At 43.2% G+C, this 14243-nt stretch overlaps 1 protein-coding gene across 2 annotated transcripts in view; it reads left to right on the forward strand.

Annotated features, from left to right (window-relative positions):
• The first annotated feature begins 1770 nt into the window (after positions 1 to 1770).
• PTPRG (protein tyrosine phosphatase receptor type G) overlaps positions 1771 to 14243 on the forward strand; it is a 1221857-nt gene continuing 1209384 nt past the window's right edge. For both annotated transcript variants that reach the window (XM_029601001.1, XM_029600999.1), the window contains exon 1: positions 1771 to 2285. In XM_029601001.1, coding sequence (XP_029456861.1) covers positions 2201 to 2285 — 85 coding nt within the window. In that variant the 5' untranslated portion in view covers positions 1771 to 2200. The remainder of the gene's footprint in view (positions 2286 to 14243) is intronic.

Here is a 14243-nt window from a genome sequence, read left to right on the forward strand (position 1 = left end):
AGTCCCTCAATGCTTCAACGGCTGAGAGGGAAGAAGCAAAAGATGCTGAGGCGAGGCGATTAGAACAAACATTCCCGACTTCCACGGTCGGGTCGACGGATGCTATGGCTTCAACGGCCAGGGGTCAAAGGAGAACTCCACGGCTTATACGGCCAAGAGGTGTGCACCCGCCTCAGCTGATTTTCATACCTTCAACTTTTAGAAGCGTGGGGGGGGGCCCATCGCTAGTCACTAACTTTGTTATGATCAGTTATGCAGTTGTGTATAGTTATAGTTATGCTTGCTAATTGCCGTTTATTCAATGCTTATGGGCTGCGGCCAATTTTATCCAACCAATAAAATCTGCTTTTCGAATGAAGTCATTGCAATTGCGCTGTATGTTGGAAGTGTGGGGGGGGGGGGCAACGCAGCCTTTACACTGCCCACATTGGGAGCCCTGCAACTCCGTTAGGGAGCAGGGCACAATGGGGCGGGTAAGGCAAGGTAGGCAGGGCTAAGCGGGAGGGAGGGGGGGCGGGGAAGGGGCAGAGGGAAGGGAGTAGAAAAGGGAGAGCCAGCATGGGCAGCCCCTCCTTTTCGTCCTGTGCAGAGCTGCTTCATTCCCTCCCACCCTCCCATTTTTTCTCATTAGGACAGATAGAACCAGTATAGAGGGCCAGATCTTCTGGCCATGTTGCAGCCCTTGGCGTTGCGTAGCAGCATGATGACTGGCACAAGCAACAACCCCCCCTCCCCCCCCCCCCTGCATTTAGGAGAGTCCAACAGGCAGTTTGGACTGGGCAAGCGGCCTAGCAGAGCCAGCGCAGTCCCTCGACGCTTCAACGGCCGAGAGGGAAGAAGCAAGAGATGCTGAGGCGATTAGAACAAACGTTCCTGACTTCCACGGTTGGGTCGACGGACGCTATGGCTTCAACGGCCAGGGGTCAAAGGACAACTCCGCGGCTTATACGGCCAAGGGGTATGCACCCGCCTCAGCTGATTTTCATACCTTCAACTTTTAGAAGCGTGGGGGGGCCATCGCTAGTCACTAACTTTGTTATGATCAGTTATGCAGTTGTGTATAGTTACAATGATGTTATAGTTATGCTTGCTAATTGCCGTTTATTCAATGCTTAAGGGCTGCGGCCAATTTTATCCAACCAATAAAATCTGCTTTTCGAATGAAGTCATTGTAATTGCGCCGTATATTGGAAGTGGGAGGTGGGGGAGGGAGGAGGGGGGGGGGGGGCAACGCAGCCTTTACACTGCCCACATTGTGCTTTACTGTGCTCCGTGTATCCCGACTCGGAGCAAGATCTAAAAGAGACCCGCTCCCCTCCCCCATCCCCTTCAAAACCAGCAGCATCTCTTGCCTTTTATTCTTAGCCCCCTCAACAAATCCGCAACTGTACTTCACCCTTGATTAAGTTTCCTCACCCTCCTTTTGATCAATATTTTGAATATAGTAAAGAGATGACGGAAAAAAAATCAACAATTCTGTTGTCAGGAAATTGATGTGTTACAGCCCGACTTGTGTGTGCGAGTGAGCCTGTGCGCTGAGAAGTGTGCAACGTACAAGGCAGATTAGACAGGTTTTCCTGTGCACGCGCAGGCAAATGCAAGCTGTAAAGTCCCAGGGCTGGGGGCGCGCGCGTGGAGGGAAGATGGGGGTGGGGGGAGGAGGTTGAAAATTGTGCATGTGTGCCTTTAAGGGCCTCAAGAGCGCGCCAGACTTGACGCTCCCTCTTCCTGGCGCGTTCTCGACCCCTCCCCCCACCTCTCTCTTTTTTTTTTCTCCCCCCTCTCCTCCTCTCTTCTCTCTTTAAAGTCTCAGCCAGGCTTGGGCTCACATGCTACTTCCTGTACGGAAGAATGGAAATGCCCCCAGTCCCTCTCTGAGCGCCGCTGTCCGGGAGCTGCAACTTTGGGCATGGACTGACTGAGCACTCAACATACCCCACCGCGCGGGTAGCTGCCGCTGCTACATGCATGAGGCAGGATCCCGCCGTCGCCCAGCTCCTCTGCCGCCGTTGCATCCCGGCCAACTCTGCTTCCGAAATTACTGCGAGCGGGAGCCGCCTTTACACCGTCGCTGCTGCTGCTCCAGGCCCCGGGCTGCCCCCGCGCGGGCTTCCAGCCGCCGTCGCCCTCTGCACTTTCCAGAGGCGGCGGTGAAACTTCCTCAACAAGTTCCTTTTCGCTTCCCGATGTGCATTTTGTCATGCGGAGACTCCTGGAACCGTGTTGGTGGATTTTTATCTTGAAAATAGCCGCCTTGGTACTCCATTATGTTCTGTGCTTTCCCGGTAAGTGTGAACGGGGCTGCGGGGATCTGTCTTTGTTAGGTTTTAGATCGGACCAGGATGGACTATGAGGTGTGTGTGTGAGAGAGAGAGAGAGATGGTGGGGGAGGGGGCACAGGACACAGTGCTTGTTGCCTGCTGATCGGACACCACTTCTGGTATCGCGCTGCCCCCTCCCCCCAGCCGGGCAGCCCCTTCAGCTCCTGCTTTGAGAAGACATCGGGGCTGCAGCTTCTAATCTTCTTTGGGGGGGGGAAGTAGCTGACTTTCACGTTTTTTTTTTGTTTTTTTTTTTTTTTTTGAAATCCAGCCTCACAATACTAAATCCGGATCTTTCTCTCCTCTTTCCCGCATGCATGTAAATGCAACTGTCTGAAGCGGAATTGGGGTGGGAAAATCACATGCAGACAGAATAAGAAAGGAGACATTTTTCTTTTGGTAACACAAACTAGATGCTCTGGCAGCAGAAATTAGCCCTTGTCCTAACTTGCTATTTTTTTTTTTTTTGTTTCTTGCGTTTAGGTTTTAGGGATTTTTGTTTGCTATCAAAAAAATATATATATTGGTCAGTTATTTTTTTTGCATCGTTTGGTGAGGACGATCCCAAATTTAATTTTAAGCTATATATATCGGACTGCCTGTGGTGGTTTCATGCATTGACTAGCCGGCACTAAAGTCCATCACCCCCTTTTTTTTGCGTTGCCCTTTTGTTAGGCACATGCAGAGCATATTACTAGCAAATTATAGTACTGAATGCCCAAGCAGCCTGTCATAATGGAAGGAGCACAGAAGGCAGCCTTTTAATTACACGTCTGCCAGGTTGCAGATAATTGTAAGGATCTCTCGTGAAAAGTGGTCTTTCTGAATCTGCCCCCTCCCAGGAAAAAAAATCTTCTGTTATAGCAGCCTTTTTTTTTTTTTTTGGTGCAGTGCTTCTCTAAGCAGAATTGCGAGCAGAGTAAAACTGATCGTGGAGATTGTGCACTTTGATCTAATAGCTCTGGGGGACAATCGAGGAGAGGGGGCTCAGGCGAAATATGCGGGGGGGGGGGGGGGGGGGGATGGTGGAAGAGATTTTAGAGAGCCTGATGTCACCTGTACTTTTCCCAGAGAAGAATCAGCCAGTATAATTGCCGATTCTGTAACTTAATAGGCGCCAAGATCGTGGGGCCAGCTCTCCCAGACACACACGGCAATAATACTTGGTCGTTGCAGTCCGCCAGTCACATACACACTATGCAGTCAAAGTTTCTGTGCTCATTGGAGAATGAGCTCTGTTGGAAATTATTTTTCTTTCTCTTTTTCAGTCAGCAAATGTAACTTCTTTTGTGTGTTAACTTGTGTACCTATATCAAAGTATTTGTGCTGATTCTAAATGATCATCAAGCTTATAACAAAAACTTTTGTGAACAGGAGCAGTCCTTATGAATACCAATTTTGCCACCTGTGGGGCCCAGAAGACTCCCCCCTGCCCCCCCTCCCATTTCCATCCTTTTATTCGTTCTTACACTTTCCTCGCCCCCCCCCCCCCCCCCCCACACTATCCCCCTAAATGCCCTGTATATGCTTCCATTTTCAGATTGACCTTGAAAGTAATTGAATAGCCTTCCTATTCTCCCGATTTTTGTTTTAGGATCCGTTACTTAAAAACCAACATTTTTGTGCTGATAATCGCGGATAAACGCAAACACATCGTGTTCCTCCTGGCTGTTAGATGGATTATCAGAAACGTGTTGTCCGGGCTGTTCAGCATCCATGCTATGAGAACGTTGAGAATTGCGATTGAATTCCTGCATTTTAATTTAAATGCACACGCCATGCAGCTGTCATTTTCCTGGTTCGCACTTTTTTTTATGCTGTGATTTCTTTCTTTAAACTGCTCTAAAGAATATAGTCGTGTGATATACTAAAAAAAAAGTCATAAATAAAAACCATCTCCTCCCCCCCCCCCCCCCCCCCCCCCCTCCATATAATCCTTGCGATAAGCCCATGTTTCTCCGAATGGAGTCGCCAATTCTGGAGAGAGGTGAAATGTCAAGTTGGTGGACACATCCTGACTTTCAGCGTACGCTGGTGCAATAACTCAGATGAGTAGGCAGAGGCACTGCCATCTTCCATCTGTCCTGTCTTGTGGTCATCGAACACATAATAATTATTTGTGAAATAGGGTGGCCTAATTAAAAAGTATACGTTCTCTCCTCTAACTTAAATTAGGCCTCTGTCTCTTGTAAGAACATTTGACTTTAGCACGCTTCATTTTGATAGAATCATTGTTAGCTTGGTCTGCTTTTGACTAATTTCAGTAGGATATTCCCCAGGTCAGGTTGTAACTTATTTATTCACATAATGTCTGTTCTAATATTTTTGAAATCCAGGCCCCCCATTTACATTTTTTTTTTTTTTTTGTAGGCTTAGGATTCGACTGAGCATTTTATGAAATTTTAAACTAACAGGTTTTGCAAGCTTCTGCAATCCATCTCAAAGAAATTGTGATCATGTGTGTTATAGCAAGAGTCTGTTCTTGGTCATGGAAGTCTGAAGAACTGAATATGACTATCTTCTCTAGTCTGGATTTCCTGCCGGAGCATGGCTCTGCCTCTTTTTTTTTTTTTTTTTTTTTTTTCCTTTCCTTTCATATAAAACCATTTTCAGATTAAATTTGACATACAGTTCAGTAATCTAAAGAAGCCTAGTTATTCTAAAATGTTACTTTCATAGTACCCAATTGATAAATATACGTCAAATTGAAGCTTTTTTTTTTTTTTTACATTCCTTAAGTATGAAAAGTGTGTGTGTGTGTGTGTGTGTGTTTTTTGTATGGTTGTGATACCTTTTGGACTAGCATTAGAATACTACAGAAATGTGATTCATAATGTGAATGGAAACTTGGGTAAATTACTGAGATGTTATGGGCTTTCATATAGTGCACTGCACTGGATCTTTAATTCTAGAATTTTGCATATATAACTTTTTTTTTCTTTCTTTGATTGAAGCTATCTAATTATCTTAGAATATATTTTACATTGGCCTGATGTGATTTTATAGTATTATTGATCCAATGGAGAATATCCTTGTACATGATTAATAATGACATAGTTTAAATTACCTGAAAAATAGTTAGCAAATGTGTTTTTTTTTTTAAACCATAGTTTTGAATGTTCTTTAAACATTTCTTGATTCTTTTGTATTTATAATATATCAAAAAAGTACCATAAAGTTAATGAATATAAGAGGTTACTCACATGGTAAACTTATAGGTGGCAGTGTATAGGACTTAAGTTTGCTTCTCATTTGGTTTTGCAACATGGGGAGGTGTAAATTTATACAATGAAGGGAAAATGAGTTTTGCAGTTCTGCCTCATAAGATTATTGTACTACACGGGACAGGAAAAGACATAAGAAACTATCAGTTTAACTCCTATGCTTTTGTAAGTGTTTCCATGGGATCATTTAGTCTAACATTATCAGTAATAAAGAAAACCTAGGAAATATGTTTAAATGGTGTGTGTGTAGTGAGTCTTCTTTCAGGCTTTTGAAAATATGTACATATTAGATGTACATAATCAGGTCTTTTCATTCTGAACTTCTGACTAGGGTGAAATTTGTACCTTATTGAACTAAGCTTGCATTTGAACTATAAATGTGCATTGGTAACTTTGCAATATGAATAACATTTTTTTTAAAGAATTTGTATTCCAAAGATTATGTGACTTTCTAATCATGTAACAACAGTTCAAGTCTGATAAGCATGAACTGTTATTAAGCTGCTTTGAGATTTCCTTTTTTTTTTTTTTGATAGTTTGAAAGTGACAAACCTGCAAGCAGGGGATGCAGACATATCACAGTCACCTAGTCTTACTTTACATAGCAAAATGCTTTTTGTCTACAAAAAATAAATTGTCGACAAAGAAAAGAGGGTTAAAACTCCCATCTGAAATTCTGCAGCTCTTGCGAAGAAACATTTATCTTTTCTGTATTGATTTCCTCTTGATTTCAGCCTGCAGACTGAAGCCCTTCTCTCTGGCTCTGATATTGTACAGTAATTACACCTAGGAGGCAGGCTCTGCAAGTACTTCAGGAAAACAAGCTCTGATGTGGGTTTAATATGACAGTATTGTAGGAAGGTCTGATTTATATTGGTGGAGATAATTTTTTTTTTCTTTGGAGCAACAGTTTCTTCCTGCTCCATTTGGATTTCTGGCTCAGTTGGAGCTAGCATCTACTGGGGCTACGGTATCATAAGCACGCATTTCCCAACTATCTGGGGGATTTTCCCCATTTTAGAACATTTCCCACCAATCTAGCTTAGCCATCACAGTGAGAGCCCTTGGGAAAGGGCCACAGATGACTGTTCTTTTGGAATCCACAAAGTGTACACTCTGAGTCTGGCCACCTGGTGTCGCTGTTGTGTGTTGCTGGAGATTTCCTCTAGTACAGCAGCATAATCGGTCCTGGCTGATCTAAGGAGCAGAGCCCAGGCTTCTATATGGCACTGCTACTGAGCCACCAGACCAGTCACACAACATTTGTATTAAAGATTAAGGTGATTGAATCTGTTTGCAATTACTGGCTACTTTTTTTTTTCATTTTAAAGGATTCAGATTTTTAAAATTTACATTAAGTGCTACAGCTTTTAATCTGTCATGGTTGAACATCTTATGATACTGTAACTTGTTTGTTGCTCATTACCAAGAAACAAAATTCTAAAACTTTCCAGAGGGCAAAATGCAAACACCATATACTCCTGTTTTCTGCACCGTCCCATACATTTTTTTTAAGGGAAGGGTTGGTAGCTGTGGGCGTACATGATGAATGACACCCCCAAACTCCATCCTGGTGTGGCCCTCTTACTGCTCACTATCCTCTCAACACCCAGGTACAGTTCTCTCTCCTGCCCCCAATCCACTGCAGAGTTCTCTCTTTTTCTGTCACTCTTTAACTTTGTCTCTCTGTCCTCATCCTCCTCCTTTCCCTGTGTATCTTTCTCTTGCTTTTGCTCTTGGGGGCCCTCATCAGGGCCATATATATTTCTGCTGTCTTCTGCTTCCCAGGCCATCTTATTGAACCAAGAAAATGCACTTGCCCCAGGTGAGCAGACAAATACAATTTTAAACTCGTAAGTGTCCTTCATAGTTTCTAACAATATATTTTATATACCTTGTCACCCCTTTTTTAGGCTGACCTTGTTAAGCATATAATGTGTTTGGCCCCATAATTTAATACACAAATTCTCCTGTAGCCAATTGCTGCTTTTCTGGCATCTGTTTTAAAATAAAAACAGATGCTTGAAGTAGTCATTTCACTTATTAACTATTGTAAAGAAAATCTCTAAATAGTGTCAAATTACTAAGCACAGACGTTTTTGACTATTATAACATATATATAAAAAGTATGTATTCCTTACACTTTCCCAACATCCTTGCTGAATTGAAAAGTAAAAGCTGTTTAGCTTGCAACATTTTTTTCAACAACTGATTAATCTTAAAGGCATTTTTTTTTTTTTCATTTTTCAGAAGTTGGTACAGAATGTGTCACTACCGATGTCCAGTTTCAGACTAAATGGTCACATCTATGGCAATAGATCTATAAAAGCATTAAGGAATTTATATATTTTGATAACTTTAGTTCATGTAGTTGACTTATTTACAAGTTTTTGTTAAGCTTTATCCATTTAAATGCTTCATATTGAAGTCTATATCTGTTTTCTGTGCTGAGCGTTTTAGTCATGTATAGCTCTGTAAATCTCCTAGAGCCAGGTGCGTTAGGCAATTAATATCTTTTAATAAAGATAGAGGTTCCCCTGCCTCCTGCCCATAGATAAGAATGAGTAGAAAAAAAAGGGCTCAAGCTCCCACTCTAAGGTTAAAATGTCTGTTTGGCATTTTTGTATATATATCTGTCATTATCTTTTTTTTTTTTTAAATACCCTCTCCCTATTTACATTCTGCTTAGTAGTGATGAACTCCTTGGTGCTGACCATTTTGGGATGTGACATTTTGAAAACATAGAAACATAGAAATGACGGCAGAAGAAGACCAAATGGCCCATCCAGTCTGCCCAGCAAGCTTCCCTCATTTCTTCTCTCATACTTATCTGTTTCTCTTAGCTCTTGGTTCTAATTCCCTTCCACCCCCGCCATTAATGTAGAGAGCGGTGATGGAGCTGCATCCAAGTGAAATATCTAGCTTGATTAGTTAGAGGTAGTGATTTTTCATATGATACCACTGTAAACATTTGCTTCACAAGTAACATGGATTTAGAATTTGAATGCTGAAAAGTATCCCTGGAAAGTAACCCATTGTACAATGTCAAGTGGTTTGTTTTTTTTAAACAATTTTTAGGCGTTTTTATTTAGTTTTTTATATTCTGCTTTTTGGCACTTTAAAATGTACATCAAAGTGGATTACATTCAGGTACTATAGGCATTTTCCCTATCCCCACAGGGCTTACAATCTAATCTTGTACCTGAAGCAACGGAGGGTAAAGTGAATTGCCCAAGGTCACAAGGAATGATGGTGGGATTTGAACCCTGGTCTGGGTTGTAGCTTGCTGCTCTAACCTCTAGGCTGCTACTCCACACCTAATTGAAAAAGACCTTGTTATATATGAGAACAAACTTAGACAAGCACACAACCACCAGCCAAGTTTGTAATACAGTAACAGTTAAGCAGTAATAATTATTGCCTACAATAAAGCATTCATTTTTTAGATCAAAATACAATTATTCAATATCCGCAATTTCATGTATTTGAGCGTGCCAATAATCTCTTGTTTTTTATTAACATGGAGAGGTTTTATATGAACTGCCAGGGCGAGTTATTTCTTAACCTGTACAATTGACCTGGGCAAGCCACATCAAAGCAGCATCTGATGTGGTGCTGTCAGCTCAACTTTAAACTTGGTCAGTCGGCAAGTTTTGGAGAATGGGGGATATTTGAACTGATTCACAGCTTGAAAGGGAGCTATCTTAAAGCATTAGTTTTCAAGGAGAAGATACTGCTACCTCCAAACCATATAGGCTTTAGTCACCACAATAACTTAGAGCTTGCAGATCTGTAAATAGCACTGTTAAAGGGTCAGTGTTGTAAACTGCGCTAACATCTGATAATGTGGAGTTTAGCTCGTGCATTAACAGACTATGCTAAGGAACCACAAATGAGGAATGCTTTCATTGCATATGGTAAAGTATGTGTTAATGCAACTGAGTTAAATTTTGCATGTTTAACATGCATAATTTTTGCAGTGCTAATAAATAATGAACTGTTTTGCATCCTATTAGCTCATCAGCATAGATTTATGCATGAACGCTAATGCAGACTAGTTTACACGTGGTAAGAGCTGCTAACACAATTTGGTACATTGGCACCTTAATGAGGAAAGCCATGTCATTTATTAAAAGATTTAAACCCCAACTCAGGAGCCTATGTGAAATGAGTTGGTGGCCTTTGTAGAATTCCAAGGGCTGCAGCAGAAACATTAACACCATGGCTCCTGTCAGATTCCTGTGAATTCTGCTGCACAGCTTGTCACTGACTTGTGAAAGGAACGGACTAGAGCTATCCCTATTGTACAAACCATAAGAGGCTCTGTTTTTGAGTCTTTTTAACAGAGTTGGCAGGGATGAGGCAACATGCTGGATTCGGGGGGCAGGGGACAACCTGGCTGCCACTCCCACGGAAACCCCATCAGTTGAAAGAAGGGCATTGAATGGAAGAAGGCTTCCTTCCTTCCTAGCTGTGGAGGGCATGTGTCACCAGGGCATGCCATTTGGGATGGGAAATAGAGGCATGGATCCTTATGAATTTCCAAGTCTGACTGTCCATGGATCCTCATTGCGGGCTGCAATGATCATTCTTTCCATGTTTTTTCTAAGTAATAAAAAAAAATGTAAATATTTGTATGTAAGGGAAAAATGGCTTGTCTTTAATGGAGAATTTGCTTATATAGATGCATTAAAATATTTACAGTGAATATTTTGACAGTTATGGCTTACTTATTTCACAGAAATCATTTACTGCTTTGCTTTGAAGGCTTTTTTTTTTCTATTACATTTTCTTGCCGATTTTTATTCTTTATAGATGCTGGAGTTTTATTTAATTTTTTTTTATTAACTTATCTTTCTGTGTTAATGTGATGAAAAGAATGTTTAACCTTTATCTGAAAATAAATGGGAAACCTTTTTAGAAAAAGTAAAGTTGCTAGTGTACTGGATTTAAAGATGTTACTGGTAGCTACATTGGTTAATAAATCAAGGCAGGATACTGTAGTGAATGAGAAAAAGGTGATTTGCTGGAGTACTTTTGATGTCTTGGTAATTTTTAACTAGATCATCTCTTCCCTATCTCTCATGAAAACTTGTCTAAGATAATGGAGGTGGAATAAAAGAAGAGGATTTTAATTCTTTTCAGATATCAATTTCCATTTAAGATTGATATCTTCAAGTTCTCTGATCACTGGCATGATATAAACTAGTCTTGCTACAGGCAGGAGTAGAAACATTTATTTTAGATTAAGATAATTTAAAATTTTAAATTGAGAAATGCTATAAGCATATCAGAATAACTTTCAGTCCCTCTCCTTGCTCTCTGCTGTACAATCTTCAGGAACCTTCATTTTCAGTGTTTAATTTTTCCTAGGAATTCCACTGTTTGTTACAAGAACAAAACTTACATTTTACCTGGAAAATAACTTCTTTATCCACTGAATTTACCTGGTTTTGTTATTATAAAGGTGAACCCCCTGCCCGCCCCCCCCCCTGAAAACGAAGGCCCCTAACAAGCTTGTACATCATTGATTTGTTAGAAATTAACATGGATAAGAAGTTAGTATACACACATGTGGGTGTTGTATAAACATTGGATTGTATGAACACCTTCAGTATATGTCATAAGTCTCAAAGTGTACTCTTCCCCTTAAGTTTGAACAGACATCATTATAGTCATGGGTGTAGAGCCCATAGTGCACAGGCACCACCAACTTTAAAACAAGGTGTGCCGTGCACTACCAACTGCATGCACATCCAGGAGAGAGGCAGCTCAGAGGAGGAAGAGGCCTGCGAGACTGCTGTTGGATCCCCATCTCACCGGTGGCCAAGAAGAGGAAGAGGCTCGTTAGGCTGCCAGTAGCAGAGAAGGCCTGGGAGGCTGCCTGCAGATTCAATCTGACCAGAGGCCAAAGAATGAAGAGGTCCAGGAAGTCACCAGTGGCGAGAAGAGAAGGAAACACATTCTCCTGTTTCTCTAAGACTACCAGCCTTCAAACCACGTGCGGCCAGTATGTGCTCTATGCTGTTCTCGTACATCGTGAGATCAGCATAGCGGAAGTACTAGCCCTGTGATTTTTGAATGGCATGGGGCATGCACATGAGGGGTAGCAGAGGTATAGGTTCCTTCCTCTTCTTGGCTGCTTTTGGCTTCCCGTGCCTGCGAGGGGTGTGTGTGTAGTGTGAATGGCAATCTACCTGAGTGTATGTGTGTGAATGGGGGCCTGCTTGGGCGGGGGGGGGGGGGGGATGAATGGGGGCCTGCCTGAGTGTGTGTGTGAGAGCATGTTCGTGTGAGAGTCTTGTGTGAGGAAGAGAGCATGCAAGAGTGGGATTCTGTGTGAGAGCCTGTGTGTATGGAGGAGAGAAGAAACAGAATAAGAGACCCTGCAAAAGGAATAAGGAAAAGACAGTTGGGGACCAACTGATTAGAAAAATACATTTTTTTCCCCCTGTTGTCCGATCTTATTTTGCTTTTCAGCAATTGGAATTATGCTATCTTTGGGAATGTGCATTTGTTATGTTTTGTATTTTGCTTTTTCTTCAGTATTCCATAGAGTCTGGTTTCTCTGGCTTTCCATTTCAGTTTTGCCTGCATGTTTGTTTCTAATTTGTAGTCCCCTTATTCTGTATTAGGTAAGAGTCTGTCTGTGATGCGCATGTGTGACAGAGGTACAGTATTTTGACTAGCATGTGTCAGGGCTGGGCAGCCCTCTGCTGGATCCTGGGGATAGCCCTCCAGCCACTCTGAAGCCCTTTCAGCCTGTGAACAGGAACAGCGAATCACGTGAGCCCCTGTGCCATGACGCAACCTCAAGGCAAGGCAAAAGGCCCATACCAAGGGCAGGTGAGTGCATCCTGACACGGACCAGAAAGTCCATGAGTCTGTATGAAGGCAGGATATATAGCTGAAGGCTTGACAAAGACAAACTGAAGCAGAGAACGGGCAAGGCTGAAGGCTTGAAACGTGACTGACTTGTAACAAGGCTGATGGCTGGCTTGCACAATACAGAACTGAAGATGAGCCAGGCCAAGCCAAATACCGCAGCAGAGTCCAACAGAAGGTCCAGGGTCTGGGAAACAGAGCTCACTTGCCTTCTAACACAATCTCTGGTGTCGAGGCAGGTAGTGATCGAGGAGAATCTAAAACCAGGCACATAACAAGCAAGGTAAAGGTCCAAGAACAGGCTAAGGAACATGTTGCTGAGGCAAAGAGTCCAAGTTCAGGCAGGCTAAGTAGTCTGGAGCATGTGACAGTATTATCGGGGTGAACGCCCAGCTCTCCCTTCATTGTGCGCAGAGTCGTGCTTGCCGATGCACACACATTTGTTCATTCCTTCACCTGGTCTTAATCGTGTACGTTTCAAGGTGCCCACTGGTGGTTCCCTCAAGCACTGGAACAGCGATCCCAGGATGGCTGAACTGTAGAGAAACTGAGATAGTGAGTAGGCAGAGTTCAGGAACAGAACCTTGATGGTATCACTCACACAATAGTCTCTTGGAACAGCCCAGGAGCTGGAATGAAGTAGGCCCTTGAGGAGCGAGTACCTAGTTCCAGGGAAAGCTCTGAGAGAGAGATGGTAACTCGCTGGTATTGTAGGCAGTGGTGACTTCCTGGCAGAAGTTATATTCAGTAGCAGGTCCGGAAACGTGGGCCCTCGAGGAGCGAGTACTGGTTCCAGACTGTGACCTGAAAAGCAAGAGAGAATGAGGCCCCCGAGGACGATAAAGTCCACAGAGGCAGAGTAGCAAGGTAAGCGGAGAGCGAATCCCATCCGCAGCGATACCTGGAGGCAGCTAAGTAGGAAACCCTTTGCTAACTCAAATAGCTAGCAAAACAAGAGACCTCAAACATCTGGCGATGATGTCATCTCAGGGGGACACCCCTGAGGTTCGCGCCACAGCTGGTACTTGAGTCAGGGCCATGCTGCGCATGTGCCCTTAGGCCTTAGGAGAACATGGTGGAAGGCAGCGTCTAGCCGGTCCGGGAACGGAGGAGGTTGGCAAAATGACGCCGCGGCAGCCAAACCTCCATTAACCAAAGAGGGAGTCGCCAAAGAGGTAAGGTGGGTGGAGGGTAGACTTCGGGCAGCGACGGTCACAACACTAACCTTTAGTGATCCAGTGTTTTTATCCCATTCCCCCTTTGAAATCTTTCACCACCTCCTCTGGAAGGGCATTTCAGGCATCCACCACCCTCTCCGTGAAGAAATATTTCCTGAAGTTGGTTCTGAGTCATCCTCCCTGGAGTTTCATTACATACCCCTTAGTTCTATTGATTTTTTTTTTTCCAGTGGAAAAGGTTTGTTTGTGCATCATTAAAACCTTTCAGGTATCTGAAGGTCTGTATCTTATCCCCACTGCATCTCCTCTCTTCCAGGGTATACATATTTAAGAACTCCAATCTCTCCCCCCCTCCCCCCACCATTTTTGTTGCCCTGCTCTGGACTGCCGCCATCCTGTCTCTGTTCCTTTTGAGGTACAGTCTCCAGACTGAACACAATACTCCTGGTGAGGCCTCACCAATGACCTCCTTTTCCTTACTGGTTATTCCTCTCTCTGTGCAGCCCAGCATTCTTCTGGCTTTAGCTATCGGCTTGTCACATTGCTTCGTCATCTTCAGATCACTAGACACAAGGTCTCTCTCTTGCTTTGTGCACAACAGCCCTTCATCCCCCATCACATATGCTCTTTTGGTT

Source organism: Rhinatrema bivittatum, chromosome 4, assembly GCF_901001135.1.
Source record: "Rhinatrema bivittatum chromosome 4, aRhiBiv1.1, whole genome shotgun sequence".
Taxonomy (NCBI): Eukaryota; Metazoa; Chordata; class Amphibia; order Gymnophiona; family Rhinatrematidae; genus Rhinatrema; species Rhinatrema bivittatum.